This window comes from Carettochelys insculpta, chromosome 2 (genome assembly GCF_033958435.1).
Source record: "Carettochelys insculpta isolate YL-2023 chromosome 2, ASM3395843v1, whole genome shotgun sequence".
In the NCBI taxonomy this organism is placed as follows: Eukaryota; Metazoa; Chordata; order Testudines; family Carettochelyidae; genus Carettochelys; species Carettochelys insculpta.
Genome location: NC_134138.1, coordinates 48,684,685 through 48,699,247, shown reverse-complemented (window position 1 = coordinate 48,699,247; position 14,563 = coordinate 48,684,685). Strand labels below are relative to the sequence as shown.

General features: G+C 43.9%; 1 protein-coding gene across 1 annotated transcript in view; it reads left to right on the top strand.

The window, feature by feature from the left end:
- The first annotated feature begins 1,019 nt into the window (after positions 1–1,019).
- The window catches only part of CIBAR1 (CBY1 interacting BAR domain containing 1), a 41,156-nt gene continuing 27,612 nt past the window's right edge, over positions 1,020–14,563 (top strand). Inside the window, 3 exon segments of the mRNA XM_074986947.1 lie at positions 1,020–1,053; positions 1,056–1,107; positions 7,881–8,115. Coding sequence (XP_074843048.1) covers positions 1,020–1,053; positions 1,056–1,107; positions 7,881–8,115 — 321 coding nt within the window.

Genomic DNA, 14,563 nt, shown 5'->3' with positions numbered 1-14,563 from the left:
TGGTTTCCCCCAGCTGGGGCAGTCAGGTGCTGGAGCGGGGAGCCAGGGGCGGGAGCGGGGAGCTGTCTCTTTTCAATTTGCACTTAAGGCGTGTTAAGGTGAGTTAAGCACAAATCAAAGTCGCACTTATTGGGGGCTTACTGTAGTAACATACTTTGGGCTAGTCTGTTATTTTGAATGCAGTGATGTTCTATGCATTCCAGAATATAACAGCTACTGAAATGCTGCTACACTCACTTCCAAAGGTGGCTGCACTTAAGTGGTGGTTGAAATGATCTCTGGGTTACCAATCTTGCCCTGGTTGGTGTGTTTAACGCTTGCACCAATTTAGGTTTCTCAAGCAGGTCCAGTGGGTGATGGGTAACTGGTTGCCGTTGCTGAAAGACACACGGCTTCCCTCAAAAACAAGAAGTCCCGTGGCACCTTACGCACTAACAGATGTTTTGGAGCATAAGCTTTCCTGGGCAAAGACCCGCTTCACAAGGTGCGATGCAATCTGACAAAGCGGGTCTTTGCCCACGAAAGCTTAGGCTCCAAAACATCTGTTAGTCTGTAAGGTGCCACGGGACTTCTTGTTGGTTTCGAAGATGGGGACTCAGGGGACTACCCCTGACTCGGCTCCCCTCAAGGATCACTGCTCCCGCCCCCGTGATGGTTGTGATCCCAAAGTCCTAGTCCAGCCAGAGGGAATCAGTCGCTCCTCGGGCTCCAGCGGGGAGGCCTCTTGAGGAGCGCCCTGCTGGAGGCTCAGGCTCGGCAGGGCCCCGAGACGCACATCTGGGCAGCGCGCGCGCCCCGGATGGCTGCCAGGTCTGCGGGTGCCCCGGTGGGTCCGAGCTCCCCCGCCCTCAGTCCCGCCCCAGAGAAGCGCGGCGGCGGCGGCGGCGGCGGCCGGGGGTGGATCCGCACTCGCGACTCGGGTTTCAAACGCGGGAGACGCTCGGGGTCCACGGGCGGGAATCTCGGCCCCGCTTTCGGCGCTGGGGGCAGGCCCGGGCCGTGGGCGGTGCGCGGTGTCCATGGGAACTGGGTGGAAGCGGAGCGTGCGCCGCAGCCCCCTTCCCTCCCGGCCGCCATGATGATGCTGGGCCGCGGGCTGGACGCCCGGTAAGTGCGGTGCCCCCCGCCCGGGTGCCCGGCATGACGCACCCCGCCCCCGCTAGGCAGAGCCCGCGCGAGGGGGCAGGCGGGCGGCGCCCCGTTGGCGGTAGGAGGGCCCGGGCGGAGCCCCTGCGTGGGAGGTGGGCGGGGCGCGGGGCCGTTCTTGGGGGAGGGGCGCGGGCGTTGGGGTGCTGGGATTTATCATCCTCAGCACCCCCGCCATCGGCCTGCCTGCAGCCGTTCCATAGCTCGCCCGTTGCTGGGAGGCGCGGGGGGGGGGGTAGTAATTGTGGGGGGGGGGGCAGGGGCACTCCAAGAATTGGGTAAGGGGTCAAGGGCTGCACTCGTCCGTGGTATTGATGGAGGAGGCGCAAAGTCTGGGGTGGAGGTTGGGTGCGGGAGGGAGTGTGGGGTAAGGGGATGGAGGTGCGGCGGGGTGGGGAGGTGGGTGCTGGCAAAGGGGTTGAGTTATGCGGGGCATGGCCATAGGCAGGAGGATAGAGTGTTAGGGTTATGTAAGGGTTTCAGGGGAACCTGGGGTGCCACAGGCAGGGGCTGGCTGGGAGAGTCAGACTCCCAGCCAGCAGCCCAGCAGATTTTGCAGGCAGGCGCTCTGGCTGCCCACTATAACAGGGGCTATGTGCTTCTGTGAAGAGCTGGGAACCTGAAGGGAGTGGAAGGGGTGTTTTGAACAGGAAGCTCCCATTGGCCAGAAACCAGCCAGTGGGGTTGTGAAGCCTCTTCCCCATCTCCGCTACCACTTGCCCCTATTGAAAAACAGGCCTCACAGAGGCTTTTCTGAGTGACGTGTGGGACTGGGACAGGTAGGAAGCCTGTTTGCAGCTCCCCGCTGCACCACAGCTGGATCCAGCAGTATAGTGGGTCAGATCCAGCTAGCGGACCATATGATGTCCAGCCCTGCTATAAAGTCTATGCAACAAAGTGTATCTTAGTTTAGCATTTGGGACAAAATAAAGATTTGCTAATACAATCAAGCCGTGTGCTGATGATCCTTTTATGGTCTGTAAATTAACATTTTTTTTTAAAAAAAAGCTACTTTTTCAAACTTTAAGGAAATGTAATTTATATTTCTCAATTGAAATCTTATCACATGGGGAAATTGCAGAAAAAGTTGCTGAATATTTGGGCAGACCTGTCTTGAATTCCCTGTTACTTGTGGGTTTATATGTAAACCAGTGCCACACAGCTCAGTGGGAGAGGGGAGGGACTCCTCACTGGAAATTATCTGTAGATGAATTGTTGATTGGGGAAGAAGATTTTTTGTGATGGGCTTTTCAATTAGGTGTTTTTTTAATACTTTAACAGAGTTGTGACCTCTCCCTTATTTCAATGGTAGCAGACTTGAGCAAAGCCTTGGCGGCTAGACTATCCCCTGGTATTTGTCTTTAAAAGAAAACAACCCTACCTCAATTGGTGTCTTTCTTGTTTACTAACACAAACTGATCTTCCTCTGTAAGGGTATTTTCTGCAAGATTTAGGATAACGTACATTCATTTTCAGCATGTTTTTTCACTTTCAACTTATCTGTCTTGTCAGGAAGATAATAGACTCTAAAACTCCTGAAGTATTGTATTGTATTTTTTTTTTTATTTTTTGTTAAAGGAGTGGTTACAGTGGTCAAACTTAAGAGCTAGGATCATTTTAGGCTGTCAAAATTTGACAGCAACTCATATAAATTAAGGAAGTTTTAAGTTTTATGTCCAAATTAGTAAAAAGTGAGCAAACACCAAGGATCTCTCCTACGTACCTAATAACATGACTTGATCTTCTATGCCCTGTGGAGCACCATGTCTGAGAACTCTGCAATTGACAGTTAACATTTGCAGAATTGGGCCTGTAGCAAATTGCTGTGGGGAACCAAGCAATAGAATGAATGTGCTGAGAATCTGTGAACTTGAATTGTGCTGCCAGTAGCACTGAAGTGCTACTTATGTAGTGATAGGTTGGATGCAGAGTTGAGACCCTCAATGAAGACACCCATCAAACAGACAGGAGGAGACTGAAGTACCAAGCAAAATATTAATGCCAACCAAATAAGTCTTGAATTCAATTTATTGAATGGTTTAATGAAGATTACTAAGTATAAAATAGCCAGGTTTTGTTTGAAAGCTGATGTTTAAATCCCATCAAAACCTATAATTAACAAAGGTGCCACAGGACCCTTTGTTGCTATCATTAACTTGTGCTTCTTAGTTAATAAAATTATTATGCAAATATATAGCTACGCTGTTCGTATAAAAATTCTTACTCATATAAAAGACAGATTATAACCCAGTGCAAAAAGCTGAGGGGAGGGGAAATTAACCAAGTCTGGGCTGGCTGGGAGTTCAAGTTGGAAAGCTGCCTGATTCCTGGCAGGTGCAGGGATGGTCAATTTCCCCCCATAGTCACTTTGCAAAGCTTCTGTGAGGGGAAATTGACCAACCCTGCAGTAGCTTGCTCCAACAGCAAGGCTGCCTGATTCCCCTATGGCACAGGGGGAATCACAGAGGCTTAGCAAAGCTGCCTGGCAAGAGAAATTGATAACCCAGTGCCAGCTGGGACACAGGCAGCTTTGCAGTTTGAGCCCCCAGCTGATGCTGGGTGGACAATATTCCTCTTCTTCTCCCCCCCCACCACACACACTCTGCAAAGAGAGGCAGAGGAGAAATTGATGAACCCTGGGCCAGCTGGATGCTCAAGCAACAAAGCCGCTTGATTCCCAGCTAGTGTGCGCTTGGTCATTTTCTCCTTGCAGAGACTTACCAAAGTAGCTGCAGGAGGGAAATTGATGACCCAGCACCATCTGGGACTCAGGCAGTCTTGCTGCTTGAGCCCCCTGCTGGCACATGGTCATCAATTCCCCCTCTCTCCACATGGCTCTGTATTTATGAGTAATGGATTTGGCTAGAAAAAGTGGATGTATTGTGGAATTGTTTGTCTCATTGAAATGTACTATTACTGAAAAGGTTGGGAACCACTGCTGTAACCAATTCAAATAATTGCCATATATTATTTTATCTCTGTGGTTAATATTCAGTCAAAGAGTTATATATTTAAAAATTTACCTCGCATGTCCTTGACTACCTTAATCCTATTCACAGAACCATACATATGAACTCTGAGAAGGTTGGGTAGAGAATTTCATTGCTTTTGGTGACCCCCTAGTTCTTAGGTTATGGGAACAAATAACTTTTCCTTATTCGCTTTCTCCATACCTGTCTTGATTTTATAGGCCTCTGTCATAACCCCTCTCCCCAGTCTCCTCTTTTCTAATATGAAAAATGCAAATCCTTTTAATCTATCTTCATATTGCACCCATTCCAAATCTATTCATTTTTGTTGGCCTTTTCATCATTTTTTCCAATGCCAGTATGTCTTTTGAGGTGAGGTGATCACATCGGTATGCAATATTCAAGATATGGGCATAACATGGATTTTTATAGAGGCAATAAAATATTCTGTCTTATTCTCTATCCCTTTTTAAATGATTTCTAACATTCTGTTTGCTTTTCAGAAACTGTCTGCAAAGCCCCCAAGATATCTCTCTTGAGTAGTTATCGCCAAATTAGTCCCCTCGCTTTGTATATATAGCTGGGATTATTTTTTCCAAAGTGCATTACTTTACATTTATCAACATTGAATTTCATTTGCCATTTGTTTCCCAGACACTTAGTTTTGTGAGAACTTTTTGAAGCTTTTCACTGTCTGCTTTGTTCTAAAGTATCTTGAGCAGTTAAGTATCATCAGCAGAATTTTCCACCTCACTTTTTACCCCTTTTCAGATCATTTTTAAATAGGTAGAATAATATTGCTTACAGCATTGACCTTGTGGGAAACTACTGGTTACCACTCTCCGTTCAAAAAACTTACCATTCGTTCCAATCCTTTGTTTTCTGATTTTTTAAACCAGTTTTCAATCCATGAGGGACCTTCCCTCTTATCTTATGGCAACTTACTTTACTTAAGATCCTTTGGTGAGGGAACTTAACAAATGCTTTCAGGAAATCTAGGTAAAGTAATCCCTCATAATGTGTGATTTCGAGTTGTACTTAACTCATATTAACATCAGTTAAATGCAACTCAAAACCCAGCCCCTTGGTTAAAACACCCCACCCTGCCTGACTCCATGCAGCCCCAGTTCAAACCCGCCCCCCCGCTTAACTCCATCCCCCCCACTTCCCCTGCAGCACTAACCCACCCCAAGTTTAACCCCCCCCCCCGCCTCCCTCCCACTGCCCCAACCCTCCTCCAGGCTTAAACCTCCCCAACTCCAGAACTTACCATTCAAAAGGAACTCCAGATGCTTCTGCTGCTTCCCTGGCTGCAGAACGTGCATTCCACTGGGCAAAAAAACCACTCCCTGACTTATGTGAAATTTGAGTTAAGCAAGGGTGTGTGGGAACGCAACCCTTGCATAACTTGAGGGACTACTGTACACTATAGCCACTTGATCCTCCTTGTCCACGTGCTTATTGTCCACCTCAAAGAACTCTAGTAGATTAGTAAGGCATGATTTCCCTTTACAGAAACCATGTTGACTTTTCCCCGACAAGTTATATTCATCTGTGTGTCTGACATGAGCAGATCCCTATGTCAGTGCAGACCCATATTAAAGTCAGTTTTTTCGAAGTGGAACCTTACACCCATGTACATTTGACTGCAGGAATGGGTCCTCAGTGCACTCTAAGGGAGAGGGACCTGAGAGAATCTAAGATTTAAGAAGATATTTTTTAAAGGGACACAGTCAATTCAAAGTCTATTTCTTAAAAGCTGGTTTTTGGTACTTTGCCTGCCTCACTGTCTCTGTAGTGATTTTTGTGTGGTTCACAGTCATATTTTCCTATTTTAAAGTTTGTTTATCTCTTGATAAAACCTGCATTAAAACAGGAGAAACAGGCTAACAATGCAAAAGAAATATTGGAAATGATTATGCCGAAAGTGCTAGCCATTTAAATAAAGTTAATAAATAAGGAAGAAAAAACTCTTTAGTCATTCAGTTGTAGTAAACTACAAGATTTACCTGGCATTGCTTGGGTCCTTCAGAGCAGGGAGCTGAGGGTCTTGAGGGGATGCAGGAGTCAGGACAAGTGGTTGAGAGGTTTATGGGGACTCCATAGGGAATGGGGATGGCCAGCAGCTGCTCCCCTGAGGTAGCAGGGGCCATGCTACCCAGCTGCCAGTGTTCGTCCCTGGAGCTGGCCCAGGACAGGTGGGGTCACGCTGCCCACCCAGCAGCTGTTCTGTGGCTCTCCCGAGGTTGTCGGGGGAGTATCTTGAGTATTTCTGCCCACCCTGGTCATTCTGGAGTATAACTATCCCTGCCACCAGGCCCCTCCCTTTCTGTTTGAGAAACAACTGCATTCCATGTACATCCCATTGTCCTGGCACAACCAAACCCTGGCCTTGCTTTAAGGTATGATAAGACAAAGCAGCATACCAAATATGGTGGTCCCAAGTCTTATATTTAGGAGTTCTCACGGATGGGCAGACAGAGGCACAGACTCTCTCAAATGTATATTAGACTTTGTGTAACATTTGTACATTTAAAAAAATTCAGACACACGAGATTGGGTTTTGGTTTTATAAATTGACCGTGTTCTTTAAGTCTCTGAGAATTATAAAATACTGACTGGATTTACTTTAGAGTTTAATAAAAATGGATCTTTACATAAGTGGTGTAATTTTGATTTTATTTAAACTTTGCTGTCTTGCCTAACAAAATTTGTTAAACTTTCACTGTGGAGTTGGTATTAAGGACTTCAAAGGAAAAATAAATTCCTGAATCTGATAGACTGTTTCTTCTGTAGTTGCAGAACTTTACTTTCAAAATGAATGGACACTAGCACTTTTGAATAGATCCCTGGGAAAGACCACTAGACTGGGAATCGGGAGACCTGGCTTTGTTTCCCAGCTATTCCACATACTTCGTGCATGTGTATATTAGGATATATCAGTTCACTCTTTTGTGCTTCACTTTTTCCATCTGTAAAATGGGGATATGTAGGCTTGAATTCTTTGATAAATTCTTTGAGATTTAGTGATGAAAAAAGGTGTTTTCATCCATCTATGCAAATAATTCTTGTACTTCCCAGTGATGGAGACTTTCAGAGATCTGCATTTAATTTCTAACAACAGTTTAACATTCACACATTTATCTGTTGGACATTTTTATAGCATAAGACATTGGGGTGTTTTTGTGGTTAAGATGCTGAACTGGGACTCAGAAAACCTGTGTTCGGCTCCTGGCTCTTCCATGGGCTTTCCTATCAGTCTTGGGCAACTGACTTCAGGAAGATCATTCATGCTTAAATTTAAGCTTGCGTGTAAGTGTCTACGTTATTGGGGGTTTAATATCTCTGGTTCAGATTTTTAAATGTCTGTAGATATCTACAGGTGCAGACAGATGTTCTTGAGCTTTCCAAAGCACCTAACTGCACTGTAGTTTTATGAAGATTTTCTCAAGTATGTAGATGTCTGGTTTGGATCTTTTTTCCTCACATTTTTACTTTTTAAAACTCAGTTTGATGTGTTTTAGGCTGAAAAATACATCTCAATTTTTTATTATTTTATGTGTACTTTTTTAGATAAGGAAACATCACATTGGAATATTAAGTATAATTTTCTCTAATAAATTTCTTTTTCCCCAAGAAGACAAATGACCAATTTGAAATATGTTGTTTATGGTGTAGTGATGACAGTATTGTTAAACCTGTTTAATCTGTATGTATTGTAATCATGGCTTTATTGCTTGTTTCTCATTTTTCCTTGGTCTGTAGGGACAATCAGACTAGACAAGTACGAGAGGCTGTTTCAAATGTTGAAAAACATTTTGGTGAATTGTGCCAAATATTTGCAGCATACGTACGTAAAACTGCTAGACTACGAGACAAAGCAGACCTTCTAGTAAATGAAATATATGCATATGCAGCTACAGAGACACCAAACTTAAAACTTGGATTGAAGAATTTTGCAGATGAATTTGCAAAACTTCAAGATTATCGGCAAGCAGAGGTATAGAATTGCATGTTCTGTTTGTAATATCATAATGTATACTTACTTTATCTCTAAAGACTGAGGACAAACACTTTTAAATGCACTAATAACAGATGCATTAGGAACAAAGCAAAATATGCCCCATCAGCTTTCGTAGTTTACCCTACTAATGATGTTTCTGAAGATCTAGGCATCAGTTGTGAAATGCCTTTAGGCTATGTCTGCACTATGAATGTAGGTTGAATTTATAGCATCTGAATTTACAAAGTCCAAGATGCATGTCATCACTGGGTACATGAGGTCGATGGAGTGTATCCCCAGTAGCATGGCAGCCTTTGACTTTAACAGTGATGCCTTGTGGCTAGCCATCCCACAGTTTCTGCCACTCATTTGCATGCTGGGTTAGGTTCCCAGTGCTTGTTAGGGTGAAAACATTGCAGCCAGGGGTTCTGGGTACATATCGTCAGCCTCCCATAGTGCACACCCTCCATCCATGCTTGAAAGCAACACCAAACAACTTTTTCATGCCCTTTTTTCCCCTGGTTATCCATGCAGATGCCATACCATCTGGACCTCCCTCATCTTCAGACTCCTGTGGCAAGCATTCAGACACCTCATGTATTATGCTCTGGTTTGTCTAGAGCCTAGCCAGGTGCTGCCGGAGCAAGAAGTAATGTGAGGAGGTCATGAACACAGCCATGCATGAAACCATTGAGTGGTGCAGTTGACATATGCTAGTGGCAATCAATGCTGTTGACACGGCAGAACTCAACCTCTGCTCCCATGAGACAAGCACAGACTAGTGGGGACACATAGTTATGCCACTAGGACTTGTGGCTTCATAACTTTTACGTGTGTAAGGCCACTTTTCATTTAACTTTGAGAATTGCTTTCCTCCACCCTGTAGTGTAGCAATATCAGAATAGGACTTGTTCGTACAGTTGAGAAATGAATGGCAATAGCCCTATGAAATCTTACAGTGCCAGACAGCTATCAGTCAGTTGGGAATCAATTCAGAGCATGTAAATCTACAGTGGGAGCTACTGTGATCCAAGTAGCTAAGGTAATCAGTACCCTTCTGCAAAGGATAGTGACTCTGAGGAACATACAGGACATAATAAACGACGTTCCCTAACAATAGAGAGGGCAATAGGTGTAATGCATATCTCTGTCTTGGCACCAGATCAGCTTGCCAAAGAGTACATAAATCACAAGGGATGCTTCTCAGTGGTGTTGCAGGTGCAGACATCAGCGTGGGATAGTCAGGAAACATGCATGATGCATATATCTTTAGGACCTCCATTCTCTTCACAAAGCAGCAAGGTGGAACTTCTTCCCAAACAGAAAGATTATCACTGGAAATGTTGAAATGCCATTAGGTATCTTTGGAGACCCAGCCTACCCCTTGCTCTCGTAGCTCATGAAGCTGTACACAGGCAGCCTAGAAAGCAGTAAGCAGACGTTCAAGCTACATGCTGAGCAAGTACAGAATGGTGGTGGAATGTGCTTTTGGCCATCTAAAGACACAATTTTGAAGTTTAATGACAAAATTAGACCTCAGTGAAGCAACATTTCCATTGTTGTGACTGTTTGGTGTGTGCACCATAATATCTGTGAAAGTAAGGAGAAGAAGGGAGTGGTGGAGTTGGGGGTCAAGGTAGATTTCCTAGCTGCTAATTATGAATAGCTAGACACCAAAGGAATAAGGAGATCACTTTGAGGGGCACTGAAATTCAGAGAGGCTTTGAAAGCCAGTTTAATGAATGACCATACAGTGATGTGACAGTCTTGTATGTTTTTAACCAGGTGTCCCCGTCTTATGTGCACTGGCCTGTAAACACCCCCTCCCACGCTCCATACACACAGTTGACATAAGCAATAAAAATCCTGTTCTTAAGAAATCATGCATTTTTTATGTAAGAAAACACATGGAACAGAGACAGAAAAGGAGTTTTGTATGTGAGCTCTGGGGAAGGAGTGGTGGTGCAGGAGAGGCGTGGAGTGCACAAAGGCAAGAGTCTTATTACAGTCACCCTGTGTAGTAATCACAGCTGTAGGAATGACAGCCATCTTTTCCAGGAGACAATTCCTAGGAGTTGAATGCAAAGCTGCCCTTGATTCCCCCAACCCCACATTCTAATCTTTTACCATGAATGAAGCTCTGTGGCACACAAATGGAATGCGTTATGTACAAAGTTATATTTTTAAGCATCTACTAGGCAGGTACAAGACCCACAAGCCTTGCATTGTGCAGCTGGACTCGCTTTGGTGACAGCCATGGTAATCTACAGGTTGGGCTTCGTGCTCTTTTGTTTCATCTTTGATAATATATGTGACTGGTTACAAACTCAGAGGGATAACCGTGTTAGTCTGTATCCGCAAAAACAAGAAGTCCTGTGGCATCTTATAGACTAATAGAGTTTTTTGGAGCATAATCTTTTGTGGGGAAAGACCCACTTCATCAGATGCATTGGAATGGAGATTCCAGAGGCAGGTCTAATTATACAGGCTCATGAAGAGAGGGGAGTACCAGTCAAGAGGAAGGCCAAAGCTGACGAGGTCAGTTCAGTCAGGAAGGATGTAACCGTCTTCCAGCAGCTGATGTGGAGGTGTGAACACCAAGAGAAGAGAAACTGCTTTTGTGGTGGGCCAGCCATATGCAAAGGAATTCTAGTTCTGCAGTTCCTCTTTGGAGTCTGTTTTTGAAGTTAGTTTGTTTGTTTTCAGGATGGCTACTTTTAAATCTGCTACTGAGTGTCCAGGGAGACTGAAGAGTTCTCCTACAGATTTTTTATATGTTACCATTCCTGATATGATTTGTGTCCATTTATTCTTTTACATAAAAAGTGTTGAGTTTGGCCAAGGTATAAGGCAGAGGGGCATTGCTGGCACATGATGGCATATATTACATTGATAGTTGTGCAGGTGAATGAGCCCCTGGTGTTTTGGTTAATATGGTTAGGTCCTGTGATGGTGTCGCTTGAGTAGATATGTGGGCAGAGTTGGCTCCGAAGTTTGTTGCAGGAAGTGGTTTCCGTCTGCCATATACTCTCTTGGCTAGGTGTCTGTGTTTGGCAAGTGGGGCTGTGTTTGCAAAGGGCACTGCAAAGAAGTGAGGGCGGAAGGCTTGTAGGGGCTTGTGTGGTCAGCCTGTGTTCACTTCTCCCAGCAGCCTACAGAGCACAACTCTCCCTTCCCAGATGGGCTTGCTAGGGAAGGGGGGAACCAGCAAACCCTGGGTCATGATTTGCTGGGGATGAGCAAATGGAGGTGGATTGCCAGTGGCATCAGTTATAGAGGTTCCCCTGCTTCATCCAGGTTGCCATGTGTGATATCAGTCTTCTCTAAATCAAAGCATGATAGGGAGCGGATGCCCAAAAATCTGGGCTTTGTGTTGCAATGCTTTGTGCTGCAGTGATGCCAGATCGCTTATTGCTGGCTTGGTATGGAAAGTTGTCCTGCCATAGAAGACGAAATAAGGCAGGCCTCTCTAGAAACCTTGTAAGGATTAAAGGGCACCTCTCTGAGAGCTTTGTAGAAATGTGCAGGGTGGATTCCTGCTCTGTCTCCAGACAAATTAACAAACTGTTCCAGGGAGCCTTTGCTGTGTAGGCAGAGTAGCCACTATAAATAAAACCTAATTACCTTAACCCACTTGTAGCATGCTTACAAATGTGAACTCACCAGAAGTGCCCTCGCGATATCGGTGTCCAGCAATACGTTCTGAGAAGAGGGCATTGGCTCCCCAAGTTCTAAATAAAGGTCCTGGCTGTTGGTGAGATCAGATGCTCAATTTGCCTGCTGAGTGTTCTCCTCCTCTTCTTCATCTACAGTGTCTTCCTACTTGTTGCCAGAGGTTGCCTGAAAAGTTACTTGGGAGTATCCATACAGCTTTGGGACACTGGTTGAGTCCCCCCAGAATTCCATGTAGCTGTTCATAGAAGCAGCATGTTTGCAGCTCTGACCCAGACAAACTATTTGCCTCCTTTGTCTTCTGGTACACTTATTACAGCTTTATTTTCATGCAGCGCTGCTGAGTATTCTTCCTCTCCCACCAGGGGCTCATTCACTCATTCTTTTTCCATCATGCCCTGTGCAATTTTCACAGGGACTTCAGTGATTCTCCTGCTTTGGAGTGCTGCCTGCATAGATACCTCTCCCCACATAGCAATGAGATCCAGGATCTCCTGCACACTCCATACTGGAGATCAGTTGTGATCCTGTGCATTCACGGTCAGGTTCTCTGCTTAAGTGTGCTGGCCAAACAGGAAATTAAATTCAAATTTTCCCTGGGCTTTTTCTTGGAGAGTAGCAGAGTTGAAAGTGCTGGCTCAAGTGGTCACACTGAAGCACTGTGGGGCACCTCCTGGAGTCAAGAACATCAATTTTAACAGCGCTGCATCTCTACTGTCCCAAAGTTGACCACGCAAGGTTGAATTTAGCATTACTTCTCTTGTCAATAAGCACAGAAATTCACATACACACACTCTTAAAGTCAACAGAACGGGCTTGATGGTATAGACTCATAGTTTATATAGTCGATTTAACACAGCTAAATTCAACCTAAACTGATAGGCTACATCTACACTATGGAGTTTTGTAGATAAAACCGGGGTTTTGTCAACAAAACTAGCAGAGCATCTGCACCAGGGGGCCCTTTTGTCGACAAATAGATCAAAACATCGGTCCACTTTTATGTGTAGATGTGATCTCTCTGCAGACGTTTTGTCAGAATATCTCTTCCAACAGTAACTTGTATAGACGGGTGCTTCTAGCGTAGACATAGCCATAGTGTAGACCAGTCCTTATGGATGTGTTTAATTGCATGCCTAGTTAAGTCCCCCAAAGTAGCTACTCACTGTGGAGATGAAAAGAGCCAGTGGAGTTTATTGGGCTATAGATTATGCTTAATAAATATTTATTTTTGTTTTTGTGATTTAGGCTGCCTTGTTTAAAGAAAAATTAACCACTTCACATCTGCTGAGAAATAACACAAAGGGAGAAGGGAAGCAGTCATGCATATTTAAAAAAAATGAATAAAAAACATCAGTAAACTCCCTCTCCCTCCCACCCTTCCAAGTTCTTAATGTTCACTACACACATTTCTGCATCATTAGGCTCCTACATAGGTGGGGGAAGGGGCAAACACAGTATAGAGAAAAAGGTTAAAAAAAAAAAAGAGCATAGGAAATGGCTATGTAAGTTCCATCTCTTGTCTCATTCATCTATCTCTGTCTCCTTTTTTCTCTCCTTATGGGCAGCAGTTTACATAGCAGCTTTCGTATGTCAGAACTAGCTAGTGGAATAGTGCAAAAGGGCTGCTGACTTCAGTTCAGTCTTCAGCAACAGCACCAAGTACTTCAAAAGGTTTTGAAGTTCTTTAATTCATTAAAGTTCCAGGAATATTTGCACAAGAACCTTTCAGTTTGAATATGCTGTAGTCATGTAGTGTTGCAGATCTCCAGTTTCAAACCTGGTATCTTCATTGAGTGAAAAAGAGGAAGATTAGGGGGAAAAAATGTAGAGAATGGGAGGAAAGCTAGGAGACAAAACAAACAAAGAAAAATAAGTGTGGCATTTAGCTCTGTAAAGATTAAATTTTTATAGTTCTAAAACGTCCTGTTAGTATTGCAAATTAAATTGTGTCAAACTTTGAAACAATGGATTTTGTTGATAGTACCATTCACAGGCATGTTCCTTGTAAATCAGATTTTGTTTGGATTTTAAGCTTTATCTATTAATAGTTAAGAAATAGGACTTCCCCCAAAATTTCTCTTCTTCTGTAGAACCTAACTCTAACTTGGGTGCCATTTTTTGCTTTCATCACATTTTCTTTTTACAATCCCTGGTTTTAAAATTCCTGGTCCTTTTTTGTAATTTTAAAGCTTTACTGAACACCATTGGAGTTGGTACTTTATTTTATAAACTGGGTAGCAAAAGAGCTCTTTTTTTATGTTACTGAACATGTTTACGTACCCCTATAAAATAAATACATGTATATAAAAGAGAGTATGGCATGATAAAAAGCATAGTTATAAATGAGTGCAAAAAGGATAACGATTCATCGATTGGCTGCTGTGTTGCGCACTTTATTACTGTGGGCACTAGTTAAGAATCAGGACATTACTGCATTATGGATTTTATAATCATTCAGTAAAAAGTTTTTGACCTTAAGAGCTCACAGGTGGATCAGCAAATAGGATGGTGAAAGTGAAGAGACAGAGGAAGGACAATATAACAGTGACTTCCATTTTTGTATGCCATGTTATTGGAGCTGTGTTGTTGCCAGGATATTAGAGAGACAAGACTGTTGAGGTGGTGTCTTTCATTGGGCCAAGTCTGTTGGTATGCGAGCATGTCTTTCTAAGGCTCCAATAAAACATGCAGTCTTAGTTCCATTATCCATGTAGCCATTTTCATCTGTATTTCCAAGTAGAAGGGATTAAAAGAAGATCTCACATGTAAA